At 37.0% G+C, this 22,018-nt stretch overlaps 1 protein-coding gene across 12 annotated transcripts in view; it reads right to left on the bottom strand.

Moving 5' to 3' along the window:
• DZIP3 (DAZ interacting zinc finger protein 3) overlaps positions 1 to 22,018 on the bottom strand; it is a 129,841-nt gene that overhangs the window by 37,990 nt on the left and 69,833 nt on the right. For all 12 annotated transcript variants that reach the window (NM_001076092.2, XM_059885574.1, XM_059885566.1 and 9 more), the window contains 3 exons: positions 20,697 to 20,729; positions 19,514 to 19,683; positions 18,621 to 18,665 (listed from right to left, as the gene is read on the bottom strand). In NM_001076092.2, coding sequence (NP_001069560.2) covers positions 18,621 to 18,665; positions 19,514 to 19,683; positions 20,697 to 20,729 — 248 coding nt within the window. The remainder of the gene's footprint in view (positions 1 to 18,620; positions 18,666 to 19,513; positions 19,684 to 20,696; positions 20,730 to 22,018) is intronic.

Below are 22,018 nucleotides of genomic sequence, written 5' to 3'. Positions count from 1 at the left end.
ATGAATACATCTTGGAAGGAAAGTTATGATCAACCTAGATATCATATTGAAAAGCAAAGATATTACTTTGCCAACAAAGGTCCATCTAGTCAAGGCTATGGTTTTTCCAGTGGTCATGTATGGATGTGAGAGTTGGACTGTGAAGAAAGCTGAGTGCCGAAGAATTGATGCTTTTGAACTGTGGTGTTGGAGAAGACTCTTGAGAGTCCCTTGGACTGCAAGGAGATCCAACCTAAAGGAGATCAGTCCTGGGTGTTCTTTGGAAGGACTGATGCTAAAGCTGAAACTCCAATACTATGGCCACCTGATGCGAAGAGTTGACTCATTAGAAAAGACTGATGCTGGGAGAGATTGAGGGCAGGAGGAAAAGGGGACGACAGAGGATGAGATGGCTGGATGGCATCACTGACTCGATGGACATGAGTTTGAGTGAACTCCCGGAGTTGGTGATGGACAGGGAGGCCTGGTGTGCTGTGATTCATGGGGTCACAAAGAGTCGGACACGACTGAGCGATGGAACTGAACTGAACTGAACTGAATGAATACATCTAGTAATAATCAGTTCCCCAGCTGCCCAAAAGTACATCATTTTTATGACACCTTTCCAAAGCTGAAATGGCATGTGTTAGTTACTTAGTCGTGTCCAACTCTTTGCAACCCCATAGACCACAGCCCACCAGGCCCCTCTGTCCATAGGATTCTCCAGGCAAGAACACTGGAGTGGGTTGCCATTTCCTTCTCCAAAAGGAACTATACAAACTGAAGAAATAGTTACAGGCACACCTTAGATGTAATGAAGGTTTGGTTCCAGACAACCTCAATAAGGTGAATATTGCAATAAAGCAAGTCACATAAATTTTTGGATTTCCTGGTACATATAAAAATTATGTTTATACTATATTGCATGCAAGTAAGTGTGTGATAATAACATTATGTCTTAAAAAAAGAATGTGTATAATTTAATTGTAAAAACTTTATTGTTAAAAATACTAACCATCATCTAAATTTTCAGCAAACTGCAATCTTTTCTTTGGTATATGGTCTTGTCTTGGTGTTGACGGCTGCCGACTAATCAGGGTGACGGTTGCTAAAAGTGGCAAAGGCTGTGCTAATTTCTTAAAATAAGACAACAACAAAGTTTATCACGTTGATCAACTCTTTCTTTCACAAATGATTTCTCTGTAGCATGCAATGCTGTTTTGACAGCATTTCACCCACAGTAGATCTTCTTTCAAAATTGGAATCAGTCCTCTCAGACTCTGCAGTTAAGTTTATGTCATCTTCTAATCCTTTGTTGTCATTTCAACAGTATTTATGGAACTATCACCAGGAGTAGATTTCATCTCAGGAAACTACTTTCTTTGCTCAACTGAAAGAAGCAACTCTTCACCCATTAAAGTTTTATCATGAGATTGTAGCAATTCAGTCACATCTTCAAGCTCCACTTCTATTTCTAGTTCTCTTGCTATTTTCACATCTGCAATTACTTTCTCTACTGAAGTCTTAAATCCATCAGTGTCATATGAGGGCTGGAATCAGCTTCTTCCAAACTCCTGTTAATGTTGATATTTTTACCTCTTTCCATTAATTATTAATATTTTTAATGGCATCTAGAAAGGTGAATCCTTCCAGAGGTTTTCAATTGACTTTTCCCAAATTCATCAAAGGAATCGCTATTTATGGCAACTGAAGCCTCTCAAAATGTATTTCTTAAATAATAAGACTTTAAAGTTGAAATGACTCCTTCATCCACAGGCTGCAGAATGGATGTTGTGTTAGCAGGCATGAAAACAATATTAATATCATTGTAGATTTCCATCAGAGCTCCTGGGTGACCAGACATACTGTCAATGAGCAGTAATATTTTGAAAGAAATCTTTCCTTCTAAGCAGTAAGTCTCTAGAGTAGGCTTAAAATATTTAGTAAACCATGTTGTAAAGAGATGTGTTGTCATCCAGATATGTTGTTCCATTTCTAGAGGGCAGAGTTGATTTAGCACAATTCTTTTTGCTAGGATTTTCAGAATGGTAAATAAGCACTGGCTTCTACTTAAAATTACTAGCTACATCAGCCCCCAACAAGAGAGTCAGCCTGTGTCTTGGAGTTTTGAAGACAGGCATTACTTTTCTTCTCTAGCTAGATGAAAGCCCTAGATGGCATCTTCTTCCAATAGAAGGCTGTATTGACTACACTGAAAATCTGTTGTTTGGTATAGTCACCTACATTAGTTATATTCGCGAGGTCTTCTGGATAACCTTCTGCAGCTTCCACATTAGCACTTGCTGCTTCACCTTATAATCTGAAATGATAGAGATGGCTTCTTTCCTTGAACCAACCTCTGCTGGCTCCAAACTTTTCTTCTGCAGTTTCCTCACCTCTCTCAGCTTTTACAGAACTGAAGTGCCTTCCTCTAGATTAGGCTTCAGTTTAAGGGACTGTTGTGGCTGATTTAATATTCTATCCAGAACACTAAAGTTTTCTCTATATCAACAATAAGGCTGTTTCACTTTCTTATCACTCCTGTGTTCACTGGAGTAGCACTTCTAATTTCTTTCAAGTATTTTTCCTTTGCATTCACAACTTGGCTAAGTGTTTGGCATAAGAGGCCTAGCTTTAGGCCTATTACAGTTTTCAATAGAACTTCCTCACTAAGCTTAATAATTTCTAGCTTTTGATTTGCAACGAGAGACCTGCAACTCTTCCTTTCATTAGAACACTTAGCGGCTATTGCAAGGTTATTAATTGCTCTATTTCAACAACTGTTGCATCTCAGGGAACAGGAAAACCCAAGGAGAGGGACAGAGATGAGGGAATAGCTGGTTGGTGAGTGAAAGTCGCTCAGTGATGTCTGACTCTTTGTGACCCCATGGACTGTGCAGTCCATGCAATTCTCCTGGCCAGAATACTGAAGTGGGTAGCTCTTCGCTTCTCCAGGGGATCTTCCCAACCCAGGGAATGATCCCAGGTTTCCCACACTGCAGGTGGATTCTTTACCAACTGAGCCACCAGGGGAGCCCTGGTTGGTAGAGAAGTCAGAATACACATTTATCTTTTAAGGTCACCATCTAATATGGGCATGATTTGTACCAGCCCAAAACAACTGCAATATTAACATCAAAGCTCACTGATCGCCTCAAGTGGGATTTAACCCAGGGATGCAAAGATGGTTCAATATTTACAAATTACTCAATGTAATATACCACAATGACTGAAGAACAAAAATCATATGGTCATCTCAATAGATGCAGAGAAAGCTTTTGACAAAATTCAATATCTGTTTATGATAAAATTTCTCCACAAAGTGGGTACCATTTCTGTCCTTCATTGAGCCCATCTTTGCATGAAATGTTCCCTTGGTATCACTAATTTTCTTGAAGAGATCTCTAGTCTTTCCCATTCTTTGGCCACCTGATGTGAAGAGGTAACTCATTTGAAAAGACCCTGATGCTAGGAAAGATTGAGGGCAGGAGGAGAAGGGGACGACAGAGGATGAGATGACTGGATGCCATCACTGACTCTATGGACATGGGTTTGGGTAGATTCCAGGAGTTGGTGATGGACAGGGAGGCCTGGCGTGCTGTGGTTCATGGGGTCGCAAAGAGTCGGACACGACTGACCAACTGAACTAAAGCACAGGAAAGAAAAGCAAAAGTAAACAAATGGGACCTAATTAAAAACTTTCGCAGAGCAAAGGAAACCACTGACCAAAATGAGAAGACAACTTACTGAATGGGAGAAAATATTTGCAAACAATATGACTAAAAAGGGGCTAATCTCCAAAACAAACAGTTCATACAATTCAGTATATAAAAAAAAAGAAAACCCAAATAACCTGACTAAATAATGGGCAGAAGACCTGAATAGACATTTTTTCAAAGAAGATATAGGGTGGCCAAAAGGCATATGAAAAGACGCTCAACACTGCTAATCATCAAAGAAATGCAAATCAAAACCATAATGAGATGACCCCACATGTAGCAGAATGGCCATGATCAAGAAGACCACAAATATATGTCAGCAAGAATGTGGAGAAAAAGAACACTGTACACCATTGGTGGGGATGGAAGCTGGTGTAGCCACTATGGAGAACAGTACAGAGGTTCCTCAGGAAACCAACAGTACAATGACCACATGATACAGCAACTCCACTCCTGAGCATACAGGAAAAGAAAATGAAAATGCTAATTTGAAACTATACATGCACCCCAATGTTCACAGAAGCATTATTTATGATAGCCAAGATATGGAAGCAACCTAAATGTCCATCAAGAGATGAATGGATAAAGAAACTATGGTTTATATACACAATGGAATACTACTCAGCCAGAAAAAAGAATGAAATTCTACATTTGCGACAACATGGATGTATCTAGAGAGCATTAGGATTAGTGAAAAAAGTCAGAGAAAGACAAATACTATATGTTATCACTTACATATGGAATCTAAAAAGTAAAACAAATGAATAAATATAACAAAATAGAAACAGATGCAAATATATAGTGGACAAACTAGTTGTTACCAATAGGGATAGGGAAGTGGGGAGGGACACCACAGGAAGAGAGGGTTAAGATATACAAACTACTGTGTATAAAATAAAGTACAAGGATATATTATATAGCACAGGGAATATAGCCAATATTTTATAATAACTTCGAATGGAGTATAACCAATAAAAATTTTGAATCACTATGTTGTGTACCCCAAAATAATATAATACTGTAAATCAACTATACCTAAAAAAAGATAACTGATCACAGATCACAATGACAAAATGATAATAATTTAGAAGTTTGAAATATTGTGAGAATTACCAAAATGCAACACAGAAACAAAGTGAGTAAATGCCATTGGGAAAATGGTGCCACTAGATTTGTTTGATGCAGAGCTGCCACAAACCTTCTATTTGTGAAAAATTCAGTATCTGCAAAGTACAGTAAAGCAAAGTGCAATAAAACGAAGTAAGCCTGTAACTTTTTTTGTATAAGCAAAAATCCTCTTCAGATTTCTTTTGGTTAGCATAAACAGATATTAATGCAGGTCTTTCATAAAGACAAAGTGGTATAAAGTGAACTTCAGAAAGCAGGAGATACCTATCTTTCTAAAATTCCTTTTAAGCTCTTTCCAGGATAACTTTATGCCAACTTTATGTATCAGCCTGTCTTACATGCATCTCAGCAACTTCCCTTTAGAGGACATCCACTTTGAAGAGCTTATTTCCTGCCATATTTTTTTCCCTCAATGCTTCTATTCTTTTGCCATCTGCTTTACCTTCCTTTTCTACTTCTAACGTCAGTTCCTCTGAGTCGGGAATAAAATTGGGATGAAAAAAAGAAATAACTAACTCTCAAGAGTTATTTACAATTTACTACTATACATACTAGTTAGAAGTTATTTTATTATCCCCTGTATTTGCTACATAAATTATTCTTTTTGTCATCTTTATCCAGAGAATCCCTCATAGGTGTTTTTAGTACCTCAAATATTGTTAGGTAGACATGCTGAAAATCAAATAATTAACAGAGGATATAATTTCGTGCATAAGGATTCTGTAGTCACTCTGTATCACACAAATTTCTACATACTAGAATTTTTCATGTGGAGAACACGTGATTAGATAATTTGATGGACTCAGCTTTTTATAACTGGTTGCTTACATTACACTAGACAATTCTTTCCTACTATAACAGCAATTGAGTATAACAGGACTACTGTATATGAAATAGTCATATGAAAAATTTTCAGCATTTTTTAGGTTTATACTTCAAAATTTAGATAAAGGATATGATCTCTCTTCTAGTGTCCAAATTCTTTCTTGATAAACTTATTATTTTATTTTCAAGGTATCTCAATTTTTTAATAAAATAAATTGGAAATAAACTAAGAATGTTTTATAAAAATCCATAAATAGGGGAGGAGCCAAGATGGCGGAGGAGTAGGATGGGGAGAACACTTTCTCCCCCACAAATTCATCAAAAGAGCATTTAAACGTCGAGTAAATTCCACAAAACAACTTCTGAATGCCAGCAGAGGACATCAGGCACCCAGAAAAGCAACCCAACTCTTCGAAAGGAGGTAGGAAAAAATATAAAAGACAAAAAAAAAGAGACAAAAGAGGGAGGGACGGAGTTCCGTCCCGGGAAGGGAGTCTTAAAAAGAGAGAAGTTTCCAAACACCAGGAAACCTTATCACTGCCGAATCTGTGCCAAGCTTTGGAAGCACAGAGGGCAACATAACAGGGAGAAAAAATAAACAATTAAAACTCGCAGATTGCGAGCCCTACGGTAACTCCCCCAGCGGAGAAGCAGCGCAGACGCCTGCACACGCCATTAGCAAGCGGGGGCTGGGCAGGGAGGCGCGGCGCGGGCTGCATCGCTCAGAGTAAGAATCTGGCCTGAATACCCTGAGCGCTATCTGAGCGAAATAATTTGGGCTAGCAAACCAGACTGTGGGATATCTACCACGCAAAAAGCCAGCCCCAACCTAAGACACCACCAGGCCCGCGCACGGAACAAAGGACCGAACAGAGATAGTCGGCTGCAGACCTTCCCCCTCCGGTAACAGGCAGCCAGAGCCAGAAGGGGACAATCGCAGCCCCAGAGAGACATTATCTATAAAACTGTAAGCAGGCTTCTTTGCTAGCTAAAACTGCTTGGGGGTCTGGACGGTCAACATCTGCCTGAGAAGGTGCGCCGGTTTTACACCCAGATAACCGAGTGGCGGGGAGGCGATAAGTCGCAGCATTGGCGTTCGCCAAACACCTCATCACCTGAGCTGCTCGGACCTGGGAAGAGCACAAAATGCAGGCCCAACAGAGTCTGCGCCTCTGAGGACTACCCGAGTGCCTGAACCTGAGCGGCTTGGACCTGGGAGGTACATGCAGCCCAGGGCCGGCCTCGGATTGTTCTCGGCGAAACAACCTAGAGCCTGAGCAGTGTGGGCAGGGAGGCTACATGCGCCGTGAGTGGGGGCAGACCCAGTGTGGCTGAGGCACTGCGAGCGCACGCCAGTGTTATTTGTTTGCAGCATCCCTCCCTCCCTCCCCACAGCGCGACTGAACAAGTGAGCCTAAAAAAAAAAAAAGTTTCCCCCACGGTCCCCTTTGTGTCAGGGCGGAAGCCAGACACTGAAGAGACCCGCAAACAGAAGAAGTTATAACAGAGGGAAACGCCTTGGAAGCTACAGGCAATAGATTAAAACCCCGTGGTTACTACGGACTACATAGGAAGGGGCCTATAGATATTGAGAAATATAAGTTGGACCAAGGAACTAGCCAAAAATGAACTGAACCCACCATACAACAAAACCAGAGAAAGTCCTAGATATATTTTTACTATTTTTACGATCATTCTTTCTTTCTTACTTTCTTTTTTAATTAAAAAAAATTTTTTTAAGTCCTCTATTGTTCCTTTAATTTTCACTTTTATAACCTATTACTTTGCAAAAAAAAAAAAAGACCCTATTTTTTTCTTCTTCAGCAAACTTCATATATATGTATTTTATAATTTTTTGACCTTGTTTTTTTTTTTCCTTCTTCTTTTCTTTAATATTGTATTTTTGAAATTCCAAACTCTACTCTAGTTTTTTAATTTTAGCTTTTTGGTATATGTTATCAATTTTGTACCTACAGTTTTTTTTATAATTTCTGTGACTTTTTTTTTTTCTGTTTAATTCTCTTCTTCTTTTATATAACATTGTATATCTGAAATTTCAAACTCTACTCTAGATTTTTAATTTATGCTTTTTGGTATTTGATATCAAATTTGTACCTGTATTTTCTTTATAATTTTTGCAACATTGCTTTTGTTTGTTTCTTTTCTCTCTTTATGTTTCTTCTTACTTTTTTTTAACATTGTATTTTTGAAATTCCAAACTCTACTCTAGATTTTTAATTTTTGCTTTTTGGTATTAGTTATCACTTTTGTACCTGTATTTTCTTTATAATTTTTGCGACCTTTTTTGTTTTTCTTTGTTCGTTTTTTCTCTCTTTCTTTTCCTTCTTTTCTTTAACATCGTATTTTTGAAATTCCAAACTCTACTCTAGATTTTTAATTTTTGCTTTTATGTATTTGTTACCAATTTTGTACCTTTAAGAACCCAATGTTCGGGACCCATTTTTCACTACGGAGCGAGATTACTGGCTTGACTACTCTCTCTCCCTTTGGACTCTCCTTTTTCTCCACCAGGTCGCCTGTGTCTCCTCCCTAACCCCTCTCTACTCTACCCAACTCTGTGAGTTTATGTGTGTTCCAGATGGTGGAGAACACTTAGGGAACTGATTACTGGCTGGATCTGTCTCCCTCCTTTTCATTCCCCCCTTTTATCCCTCAGGCCACCTCTGTCTCCTTCCTCCTTCTTCTCTTCTCTGTGTAACTCTGTGAATATCTCTGAGTGGTCCAGTTGTGGAGTGCACATAAGGAACTGACTACTGCTACCCCACTCTCTCCACTATTGATTCCACCTCATCTCATTTGGGTCACCTCTAACTCCCTCCTCCCTCTTCTCTTCTCCATGTAATGCTGTGAACCTCTCTGAGTGACCCTCACAGTAGAGAAACCTTTCATCTTTAATGTAGATGTTTTTATCAATGGTGCTGTATAGGAGGAGAAGTTTTGAAACTACTGTAAAAATAAGACCGATAACTGGAAGCAGGAGGCTTAAGTCCAAACCCTGACTCCAGGGAACTCCTGACTCCAAGGAACATTAATTGACAGGAGCTCATCAAATGCCTCCAAATCAACACTGAAACCAAGCACTACACAAGGGCCAACAAGTTCCAGGGCAAGACATACCAAGCAAATTCCCCAGCAACAAAGGAGCACAGCCCTGAGCTTCAAGATACAAGCTGCCCAAAGTCACCCCAAAACCATAGACATCTCATAACTCATTACTGGACACCCACCAGAACACCGACACAAGCTTCCCTAATCAGGAAACCTTGACAAGCCACCTGTACAAACCCACACACAGCGAGGAAACGCCACAATAAAGAGAACTCCACAAACTGCCAGAATATAGAAAGGACACCCCAAACTCAGCAATTTAAACAAGATGAAGAGACAGAGGAATACCCAGCAGATAAAGGAACAGGATAAAAGCCCACCAAACCAAACAAAAGAGGAAGAGATAGGGAATCTACCTGATAAAGAATTCCAAATAATGATAGTGAAATTGATCTAAAATCTTGAAATCAAAATGGAATCACAGATAAATAGCTTGGAGACTAAGATTGAGAAGATACAAGAAAGGTTTAACAACGACCTAGAAGAAATAAAAGAGAGTCAATATAAAATGAATAATGCAATAAATGAAATTAAAAATACTCTGGAGGCAACAAATAGTAGAATAACAGAGGCAGAAGATAGGATTAGTGAATTAGAAGATAGAATGGTAGAAATAAATGAATCAGAGAGGATAAAAGAAAAACGAATTAAAAGAAATGAGGACAATCTCAGAGACCTCCAGGACAATATTAAACGCTACAACATTCGAATCATAGGGGTCCCAGAAGAAGAAGACAAAAAGAAAGACCATGAAAAGAGGAGATAATAGTTGAAAACTTCCCTAAAATGGGGAAGGAAATAATCACCCAAGTCCAAGAAACCCAGAGAGTCCCAATCAGGATAAACCCAAGGCGAAACACCCCAAGACACATATTAATCAAATTAACAAAGATCAAACACAAAGAACAAATATTAAAAGCAGCAAGGGAAAAACAACAAATAACACACAAGGGAATTCCCATAAGGATAACAGCTGATCTTTCAATAGAAACTCTTCAAGCCAGGAGGGAATGGCAAGACATACTTAAAATGATGAAAGAAAATAACCTACAGCCCAGATTATTGTACCCAGCAAGGATTTCATTCAAGTATGAAGGAGAAATCAAAAGCTTTTCAGACAAGCAAAAGCTGAGAGAATTCTGCACCACCAAACCAGCTCTCCAACAAATACTAAAGGATATTCTCTAGACAGGAAACACAAAAACGGTGTATAAGTTTGAACCCAAAACAATAAAGTAAATGGCAACGGGATCATACTTATCAGTAATTACCTTAAACGTAAATGGGTTGAATGCCCCAACCAAAAGACAAAGACTGGCTGAATGGATACAAAAACAAGACCCCTACATATGTTGTCTACAAGAGACCCACCTCAAAACAGGGGACACATACAGACTGAAAGTGAAGGGCTGGAAAAAGATTTTCCATGCAAATAGGGACCAAAAGAAAGCAGGAGTAGCAATACTCATATCAGATAAAATAGACTTTAAAACAAAGGCTGTGAAAAGAGACAAAGAAGGTCACTACCTAATGATCAAAGGATCAATCCAAGAAGAAGATATAACAATTATAAATATATATGCACCCAACATGGGAGCACCACAATATGTAAGACAAATGCTAACAAGTATGAAAGGAGAAATTAACAAGAACACAATAATAGTGGGAGACTTTAATACCCCACTCACACCTATGGATAGATCAACTAAACAGAAAATTAACAAGGAAACACAAACTTTAAATGATACAATAGACCAGTTAGACCTAATTGATATCTATAGGACATTTCATCCCAAAACAATGAATTTCACCTTTTTCTCAAGCGCACATGGAACCTTCTCCAGGATAGATCACATCCTGGGCCATAAAGCTAGCCTTGGTAAATTCAAAAAAATAGAAATCATTCCAAGCATCTTTTCTGACCACAATGCAGTAAGATTAGATCTCAATTACAGGAGAAAAACGATTAAAAATTCCAACATATGGAGGCTGAACAACACGCTGCTGAATAACCAACAAATCACAGAAGAAATCAAAAAAGAAATCAAAATTTGCATAGAAACGAATGAAAATGAAAACACAACAACCCAAAACCTGTGGGACACGGTAAAAGCAGTCCTTAGGGGAAAGTTCATAGCAATACAGGCACACCTCAAGAAACAAGAAAAAAGTCAAATAAATAACCTAACTCTACACCTAAAGCAACTAGAAAAGGAAGAAATGAAGAACCCCAGGGTTAGTAGAAGGAAAGAAATCTTAAAAATTAGAGCAGAAATAAATGCAAAAGAAACAAAAGAGACCATAGCAAAAATCAACAAAACTAAAAGCTGGTTCTTTGAAAGGATAAATAAAATTGACAAACCATTAGCCAGACTCATCAAGAAACAAAGGGAGAAAAATCAAATCAATAAAATTAAAAATGAAAATGGAGAGATCACAACAGACAACACAGAAATACAAAGGATCATAAGAGACTACTATCAACAATTATATGCCAATAAAATGGACAACGTGGAAGAAATGGACAAATTCTTAGAAAAGTACAACTTTACAAAACTCGACCAGGAAGAAATAGAAAATCATAACAGACCCATCACAAGCACGGAAATTGAAACTGTAATCAAAAATCTTCCAGCAAACAAAAGCCCAGGTCCAGATGGCTTCACAGCTGAATTCTACCAAAAATTTAGAGAAGAGCTAACACCTATCCTGCTCAAACTCTTCCAGAAAATTGCAGAGGAAGGTAAACTTCCAAACTCATTCTATGAGGCCACCATCACCCTAATACCAAAACCTGACAAAGATCCCACAAAAAAAGAAAACTACAGGCCAATATCACTGATGAACATAGATGCAAAAATCCTTAACAAAGTTCTAGCAACCAGAATCCAGCAACACATTAAAAAGATCATACACCATGACCAAGTGGGCTTTATCCCAGGGATGCAAGGATTCTTCAATATCCGCAAATCAATCAATGTAATACACCACATTAACAAATTGAAAAATAAAAACCATATGATTATCTCAATAGATGCAGAGAAAGCCTTTGACAAAATTCAACACCCATTTATGATAAAAACTCTCCAGAAAGCAGGAATAGAAGGAACATACCTCAACATAATAAAAGCTATATATGATAAACCCACAGCAAACATTATCCTCAATGGTGAAAAATTGAAAGCATTTCCCCTAAAGTCGGGAACAAGACAAGGGTGCCCACTTTCACCATTACTATTCAACATAGTTTTGGAAGTTTTGGCCACAGCAATCAGAGCAGAAAAAGAAATAAAAGGAATCCAAATTGGAAAAGAAGAAGTAAAACTCTCACTGTTTGCAGATGACATGATCTACATAGAAAACCCTAAAGACTCCACCAGAAAATTACTAGAACTAATCAATGACTATAGTAAATTTGCAGGGTATAAAATCAACACAGAGAAATCCCTTGCATTCCTATACACTAATAATGAGAAAACAGAAAGAGAAATTAAGGAAACAATTCCATTCACCATTCCAACGGACAGAATAAAATACTTAGGAATATATCTACCTAAAGAAACTAAAGACCTATATATAGACAACTATAAAACACTGGTGAAAGAAATCAAAGAGGACACTAATAGATGGAGAAATATACCATGTGCATGGATTGGAAGAATCAATAGAGTGAAAATGAGTATACTACCCAAAGCAATTTATAGATTCAACGCAATCCCTATCAAGCTACCAACAGTATTCTTCACAGAGCTAGAACAAATAATTTCACAATTTGTATGGAAATACAAAAAACCTCGAATAGCCAAAGCGATCTTGAGAAAGAAGAATGGAACTGGAGGAATCAACCTACCTGACTTCAGGCTCTACTACAAAGCCACAGTTATCAAGACAGTATGGTACTGGCACAAAGACAGAAATATAGATCAATGGAACAAAATAGAAAGCGCAGAGATGAATCCACTCATATATGGACACCTTATCTTTGACAAAGGAGGCAAGAATATACAATGGATTAAAGACAATCTCTTTAACAAGTGGTGCTGGGAAAACTGGTCAACCACTTGTAAAAGAATGAAACTAGAACACTTTCTAACACCATACACAAAAATAAACTCAAAATGGATTAAAGATCTAAACATAAGACCAGAAACTATAAAACTCCTAGAGGAGAACATAGGCAAAACACTCTCTGACATACATCACAGCAGGATCCTCTATGACCCACCTCCCAGAATATCGGAAATAAAAGCAAAAATAAACAAATGGGACCTAATTAACCTTAAAAGCTTCTGCACATCAAAGGTAACTATTAGCAAGGTGAAAAGGCAGCCTTCAGAATGGGAGAAAATAATAGCAAATGAAGCAACTGACAAACAACTAATCTCAAAAATATACAAGCAACTCCTACAGCTCAACTCCAGAAAAATAAATGACCCAATCAAAAAATGGGCCAAAGAACTAAATAGACATTTCTCCAAAGAAGACATACAGATGGCTAACAAACACATGAAAAGATGCTCAACATCACTCATTATCAGAGAAATGCAAATCAAGACCACTATGAGGTACCATTTCACACCAGTCAGAATGGCTGCGATCCAAAAGTCTACAAATAATAAATGTTGGAGAGGGTGTGGAGGAAAGGGAACCCTCTTACACTGTTGGTGGGAATGCAAACTAGTACAGCCACTATGGAGAACAGTGTGGAGATTCCTTAAAAAACTGGAAATGGAACTGCCTTACGATCCAGCAATCCCACTGCTGGGCATACACACTGAGGAAACCAGAAGGGAAAGAGACACGTGTACCCCAATGTTCATCGCAGCACTGTTTATAATAGCCAGGACATGGAAACATCCTAGATGTCCATCAGCAGATGAATGGATAAGAAAGCTGTGGTACATATACACAATGGAGTATTACTCAGCCATTAAAAAGAATACATTTGAATCAGTTCTAATGAGGTGGATGAAACTGGAGCCTATTATACAGAGTGAAGTAAGCCAGAAGGAAAAACACCAATACAGTATACTAACGCATATATATGGAATTTAGAAAGATGATAACAATAACCCTGTGTACGAGACAGCAAAAGTGATGCTGATGTATGGAACAGTCTTATGGACTCTGTGGGAGAGGGAGAGGGTGGGAAGATTTGGGAGAATGGCATTGAAACATGTAAAATATCATGTATGAAACGAGATGCCAGTCCAGGTTCAATGCACGATACTGGATGCTTGGGGCTGGTGCACTGGGACAACCCAGAGGGATGGTATGGGGAGGGAGGAGGGAGGAGGGTTCAGGATGAGGAGCACATGTATACCTGTGATGGATTCATTTTGATATTTGGCAAAACTAATACAATTATGTAAAGTTTAAAAATAAAATTAAATTAAAAAAAATCCATAAATAGTTGCTGACTTTATAAGAAATTTTTAATATTACTAGTGTATAAATTTTGAAGTAGTGATTACATTATTTCTGCTTGTGTTTATTCCGTTTAATTTCAATTTGACACAGGAGTGGGCTTTCCATTTAGCTAAAATTGACAATCTGAGTATTATCATATTTTAATCCTTTGGAAGTAAGGAAGATATACACTGTAACTCTTGGAGTTTGGATCAGTGGTCTGATAGCTGTAGATATATTTGATCAGTCTTACACTGTATTAGACCTGGAACTTACCAATGTTTTGGCAAAAATAAAAAACATCAGCTAAACCAATTTACAAGGCTGTGTTTTACTAGATAAGAACTGTCTAAATGCAAGGAAAAAATATTTATACTCATGTGTTTTAAAAACATAATTTAATTTTTAAAATTTAATTTTAAGATAACTTTCAATAATTATGAAAATGATACTGATATTTTACTGATCCAATTAGAATAAAAATCTTTATCTTTTTCTTGACTTTAATAAGTATTTTGTAAATTTACCTTCATTGTGTAAAATTTCATTTATGACTAAAGTTTGTGTATATACATAATGTAAATTCATGTATAATAAGATGAATTTGCAGTTGGGAAAATACTTTCACTCTGTTTATAATTTAATCTAGACTTTATGTTTCAAGCCAGAAATAATAAAAAAATCATCTTGAGTCCAAATCCACTGAAATGTACAAGAGTGAACCAAAGTGTAAAGTATGGACTCTGGGTAATTATGATCTATGGATGCAGGCCCATCAGCTGTAACAAATGTAACACTATGCAAGGGGATGTTGGTTGTGAAGAGGCTACATGCATGTTTGGAGTAAGAAAGTATATGGGAGATCTCTGTAACTTTCAATTTTGCTCTGAATCAAAAAATTGCTCTAAAATTATTAATCCAGTCTTGATTAAAAAAATTAAGCCAATAAAAAAATACTCTTGACTTTCTCTTGTAATTTTTTAAGCTATTAAGAGACTTCTTGCTAAAACTGCTACAGACTGTAACTTGCTCATTTTACAACTCTCAAACAACAGGAAGAGGCATAAAAGAAGCTTCTTGGGTTTGTACCATTTTAGTACATTATTGCATTGTTGGCAGAGTCTTAGATACAGAGGAGAAAATCAAGATTTCTTAGGATTTGAAAAATGCTTCTGAACTTATCTGTAGAAATATGAAAAGAAGCTGTTTTTAAAACAGAGTAGGTATTTTTAAAATGAAAGTGATATGCAGAAATTAATGAAATTTCAAAGTGATTAATTCAATTTATTTATTTATATATTTAAATGTATATATTATGATTTAGAGAAGTAAAATAGGGTATATTATAAATTTAAATCATTTTCAGAATCTAACATATATAGACTTCTCTATAATCATATATTCAATAAGCTATGAACATTTATAAGTCATTTGTGCTACTTGTCTACTTGAACTAGTTTTAAGTTCTATTAACAGTAGAACCAGGTAGATTCCCTATCTCTTCCTCTTTTGTTTAGTTTGGTGGGCATTTATCCTGTTCCTTTATCTGCTGGGTATTCCTCTGTCCCTTCATCTTGTTTAAATTGCTGAGTTTGGGGTGTCCTTTCTGTATTCTGGCAGTTTGTGGAGTTCTCTTTATTGTGGCTTTTCCTCGCTGTGTGTGGGTTTGTACAGGTGGCTTGTCAAGGTTTCCTGGTTAGGGAAGCTTGTGTCGGTGTTCTGATGGGTGGAGCTGTATTTCTTCTCTCTGAAGTGCAATGAAATGTCCAGTAATGAGTTATGAGATGTCTATGGTATTGGGGTGACTTTGGGCAGCTTGTATTTTGAAGCTCAGGGCTGTGTTCCTCTGTTGCTGGAGAATTTGCTTGGTATGTCTTGTCCTGGAACTCGTTGGCCCTTGTGTGGTGCTTGGTTTCAGTGTCAGTATGGAGGCGTTTGATGTCAAATAATGTTCCTTGGAGTCAAGAGTTCCCTGGAGTCAGGGTTTGGACTTAAGCCTCCTGCTTCCAGTTATCGGTCTTATTTTTACAGAAGTTTCAAAACTTCTCCTTCTATACGCACCATTGATAAAACATCTACATTAAAGATGAAACGTTTCTCTACTGTGAGGGTCACTCAGAGAGGTTCACAGCGTTACATGGAGAAGAGAAGTGGGAGGAGGGAGTTAGAGGTGACCCCAATGAGATGAGATGGAATCAATAGTGGAGAGAGTGGGGTAGCAGTAGTCACTTCCTTATGTGCACTCCACAACTGGACCACTCAGAGATGTTCACGGAGTTATACAGAGAAGAGAAGGAGGAGGAAGGAGACAGAGGTGGCCAGAAGGATAAAAGGGGGGAATGAAAAGGAGGGAGACAGATCCAGCCAGTAATCAGTTCCCTAAGTGTTCTCCACCATCTGGAACACACAGAAATTCACAGAGTTGGGTAGAGTAGAGAGGGGTTAGGGAGGAGATACAGGCGACCTGGTGGAGAAAAAGGAGAATCCAAAGGGAGAGAAAGCAGTCAAGCCAGTAATCTCGCTCCGTAGTGAAAAATGGGTCCTGAAGATTGGGTTCTTAAAGGTACAAAATTGGTAACAAATACATAAAAGCAAAAATTAAAAATCTAGAGTAGAGTTTGGAATTTCAAAAATACAATGTTAAAGAAAAGAAGAAGGAAAAGAAAGAGAGAAAAAACGAACAAAGAAAAACAAACAAGGTCGCAAAAATTATAAAGAAAATATAGGTACAAAATCGATAACTAATACCAAAAAGCAAAAATTAAAAATCTAGAGTAGAGTTTGGAATTTCAAAAATACAATGTTAAACAAAAAGGAAGAAGAAGCATAAAGAGAGAAAACAAACAAACAAACAAAAACAAACAATGTCACAAAAATCATAAAGAAAATACAGGTACAAAATTGATATCAAATACCAAAAAGCATAAATTAAAAATCTAAAGTAGAGTTTGGAATTTCAGATATACAATGACCCACCTCCCAGAATATTGGAAATAAAAGCAAAAATAAACAACTGGGACCTAATTAACCTTAAAAGCTTCTGCACATCAAAGGAAACTATTAGCAAGGTGAAAAGACAGCCTTCAGAATGGGAGAAAATAGCAAATGAAGCAACCGACAAACAACTAATCTCAAAAATATACAAGCAACTCCTACAGCTCAACTCCAGAAAAATAAATGACCCAATCAAAAAATGGGCCAAAGATCTAAATAGACATTTCTCCAAAGAAGACATACAGATGGCTAACACATGAAAAGATGCTCAACATCACTCATTATCAGAGAAATGCAAATCAAAACCACTATGAGGTACCATTTCACACCAGTCAGAATGGCTGCGATCCAAAAGTCTACAAATAATAAATGTTGGAGAGGGTGTGGAGAAAAGGGAACCCTCTTACACTGTTGGTGGGAATGCAAACTAGTACAGCCACTATGGAGAACAGTGTGGAGATTCCTTAAAAAACTGGAAATAGAACTGCCTTATGATCCAGCAATCCCACTGCTGGGCATACACACTGAGGAAACCAGAAGGGAAAGAGACACGTGTACCCCAATGTTCATCACAGCACTGTTTATAATAGCCAGGACATGGAAGCAACCTAGATGTCCATCAGCAGAGGAATGGATAAGAAAGCTGTGGTACATATACACAATGGAGTATTACTCAGCCATTAAAAAGAATACATTTGAATCAATTCTAATGAGGTGGATGAAACTGGAGCCTATTATACAGAGTGAAGTAAGCCAGAAGGAAAAACACCAATACAGTATACTAACGCATATATATGGAATTTAGAAAGATGGTAACAATAACCCTGTGTACGAGACAGCAAAAGAGACACTGATGTATAGAACAGTCTCCCATAGAGAGGGAGAGGGTGGGAAGATTTGGGAGAATGGCATGGAAACATGTAAAATATCATGTATGAAATGAGATGCCAGTCCAGGTTCGATGCACGATACTGGATGCTTGGGGCTGGTGCACTGGGACGACCCAGAGGGATGGTATGGGGAGGGAGGAGGGAGGAGGGTTCAGGATGGGGAACACATGTATACCTGTGGTGGATTCATTTTGATATTTGGCAAAACTAATACAATTATGTAAAGTTTAAAAATAAAATTAATTAAAAAAAAAAAAAAAAAACAGTAGAACCAGGCTTCCCTGGTGACTCAGTGGTAAAGAATCTGCCTGTCAATGTAGGAGATGCGAGTTTGATCCCTGGGTTGGGAAGATCCCCTAGAGAAGGAAATGGCAACCCATTCCAGTATTATTGCCTGGGAAATCCCATGGACAGAGGAGCCTGGCGGGCTACAGTCCATGGGGTCAGCAAAAGAGTCAGGTACAACTTAGCAACTAAACAACAGTAAAACCATGTATTAAACCTAACTGTTCATAATCAGACATTCCTCCATTTTAATGCCACTTACCTTTTTATTCTTGGTCTTTTTCTTTTTCTTTGGTTTACTCTTAACCTGATAGGTAAGAAATACATCTATTTAATATGCAATTCAAACTGTACAATGGATTATTTTGCAAAATGTATTTCCTCTAACCACTTGGAATTTTATCTTCTAAAATAGATCATAGTTTCCTCTAGATTCTATGGAACATTAGTTTCATTTTAATTTCAATCTCAGTTTTCTGCTTGAGAAATCACTGATGTATAAAGGAACAATATATAACATTGATGAGTAGGCCACTGAAAAGAGCTCAGAGGTCTTCACTTGCACATGTGCATGTATGACTAACAAAGGTGTGTGTGTGTGTGTGTGTGTGTGTGTGTGTGCATGCATGTAAGACTAACAAAGGAAGAAGGCACCTTAAAAAATCAACATATTCTGGTCCATAAGATGAAAAACTAAGCCTAAAAAGAATTTAGTGACCACATATTAACTGCTACCACTTATCTGTAAAGAAATACATCCTGGATGATTTTAATTCTACCTCTGTGTAAATAGTATTGAAATATCCCTGTTTTCTCTTCCTTTCTCTCTCCTTCTATTCCCTACTATGCTTTCTTGTACTTTCTGCTAACCTTCCATATTCACTCCACCATTTAGGATGAATAAACATGTTCGGAAATCTAGCACAGTGCCTGGCACATAATAAGTGTCCAATAAATGCTGTCAAAAATACATGATTAAGGCAGGGAAGATTGTAGAAGAAAGTACTGGGAAAAGAACTATTCCAATTCAAGCTCTGCATAAACAATATGATAATATAAAGTAAGACTATCTAGGATTCTTTAAGAACAGAACATGTAACAAACTAAAAGCCTTGATTAAGTTCTTCTAATTCAAATATTAATGAGAGCTTATACTTCCTGGAGATCTTTAATAGATTCTGTTGAAGATTCACTGAGTATCGATGCCCCATCTTTATTCATTTCTGCTAACTGTATTTCAGGGATTGATTTCACATTTATATTGTACTCCATAAGAGGTGGACTTAGTTCTTCTTCTTCATTTGGTAGCTCTTCTACTTCAATACCTAAATATTAAAACCAAAACATTCAAAATCTGTATGCACATAATTTTATCTTTATCACTATTTTAAATATATTTACTCCCCCCATAACACCATCCCAGAAATAAAAATAGAAGACATCTTACTCTGTTCAAGTACTAAATGAAAATAAAATGTCTATTTATCAATGACCAAATAATAATAGGTACATATACTAGCCTGAAACCAATCAGTATGAACACAATGGTAAGATATTTTACTTTTATCTTAAGAAGACTATAGATATTAGATAATCTAGAACTTAAGTCAACCCTAAATATTAGCTTTTGAGTATCCTGACACTGACACTGTTAACACTGCAACTAGTATTATTTTAGGGCATAAATTTGAAACATAAAGAAAAGAAGGAAAAGTTCGATTTATTTTTTTCCATTTTTTCCTTCTTTTTCATAACCAAAGGTTGTTAAAGGGTATCAGCCCCCTATTATGTAACTTCTTCTTTGACACCATGCTCCTTGATTGTGCTCCTTCCTTTGACTCATCACAACTGGTTCAAACAAAAGGCATGGTATTCCTTTCTTAAGTATAATTTTAGTTGCAGAATTTGAATTACATTTAAAAAAACCAACAGTACATAAATGAAAATCAAATAACTAGCAACTCATTACCTGGCAAAAAGTATATAGCTTAACAATGGATAGTTAACCAAATAAAAGCTACATAAGCTAACGAGTAGCATATATGATCAGGCAGAGCAAGCAAGCAAGCATTTTTGCCTGTTGAAGTGTCCTTTGTGTCAGAAGTTAAAATACTCTGTTAGGGTAAACTTCAGGGCACATATACTAAGAGGAAGGCAGGGTAAAAAGGCTCATACTAGATTCAGTTGATCAGTAGTGATTTGATCATATAATTTTCCAAACTTATAGTAAACACAGTTTATCATACAGTTTATTTGGGCCAAGTAAAAATCTACAGGTGCCCCTTAGCTACACAGGGTTGAAAGGTCACTTAGGTATTTGGTTTCTAAACATACTTACGTTGACTGCCTGTTATTGACTGTAGAGCAATTCCTATGATACATAAAGAAAAATTTTAGATGTATAATTGAAAATGCAACCAACAAATATCAGACTGAGAATAAGAAAAACCATAAAGTTTTTTTATATTGCACCAATAAATATAATTAAAAATAACCTTCACTCATGAATCCAGTTTAAACAAAGTATAATTTTTAGATTAAAACATAAATTTTATGTTATAAAGCTTATCTAATCCATGATTAGAGAAAGGAAAGTTAAAAAATATAGTTCATAATAATGTCTAGAACACCAGTACTTTAAACCAAGAAGCAAATTCTTACAATTGACAGTCTAAGGTCATGAAGTAATAATAGGTAATTATGAAGCAAATCTCCGTTTTAAGTTTGAGCCTTTTTTTAAGCAAAATTCTGATAAGCAGCCCCTCTCCTTACCCATTAATATTTATTAAGCACCTATGATATATGAGGCTGTATTAGGCTCTAGAGTTTTAAAGGTGAAGAAAAAAGATAACCTTTATTGAGAGTTAGTGGGGACAATGGATATTAATCAGATACACAAAAGAAAACTACAACTGTAGTAACTACTAGGGAAGAATGATAAGATTCTAGGAAAGCCTCTATTAAAGAGACTTGACCAGTAAGCTCTACAGACTTCCAGAGTGAGAACTGAAATGCCTTGAATCTATCACTCAAAGCTCTTTCCCAAATATTACCTTTATTTTCTTAAGTTATTGTTATTTAAAATCTTAACAGAATAAATGCAAAAAAGAAAGCCTCTAATTTATAAGTTAATTTACAAGTCAAGGGTTTTTGCCTGACTTTCTTGTATCATCAAACTCAGCATTCTCTTCTTTCATGTTCAAAAACAGCTTTTAAAGGTTAAGCAGGAAAACATAATGGTATCCCAGAGCCTTAGCTAAAGGACTGGGATGGGGTCTAGCAATTATTTCTGAAGAAAATCTGGACCAGGTCAACAATTACTAGACTTGCAAAGCTGTATGTTTAAATAGCATCAGTGTAATCATCAGTTGCTCACCAGGTAGTATGACTAATAACTTGGGACCAGGAAAATGCAGCCAGAATAGCACAGTGAGGGTTTCAGTGATGCTGACATACGTTCACCTTCACCTTCCAAGACAGCTGAGAAGCTATCCTGGAATGTGGAAAGGTGGTCTAAAGTCTTTCCCATAACAGACAGTGTCTGAGCATGGCCACTGTTGACTTTAGACACCTTGCATAAATGTTATCTGATTTTTAAGATTACCTATGAACAATGGAGAGCTAAACTTCTAAACTAAAAGTCACAGTTCTGATAGAAAG

Source organism: Bos taurus, chromosome 1, assembly GCF_002263795.3.
Source record: "Bos taurus isolate L1 Dominette 01449 registration number 42190680 breed Hereford chromosome 1, ARS-UCD2.0, whole genome shotgun sequence".
Classification (NCBI taxonomy): domain Eukaryota; kingdom Metazoa; phylum Chordata; class Mammalia; order Artiodactyla; family Bovidae; genus Bos; species Bos taurus.
This window is presented reverse-complemented; position numbering and strand designations above follow the sequence as displayed.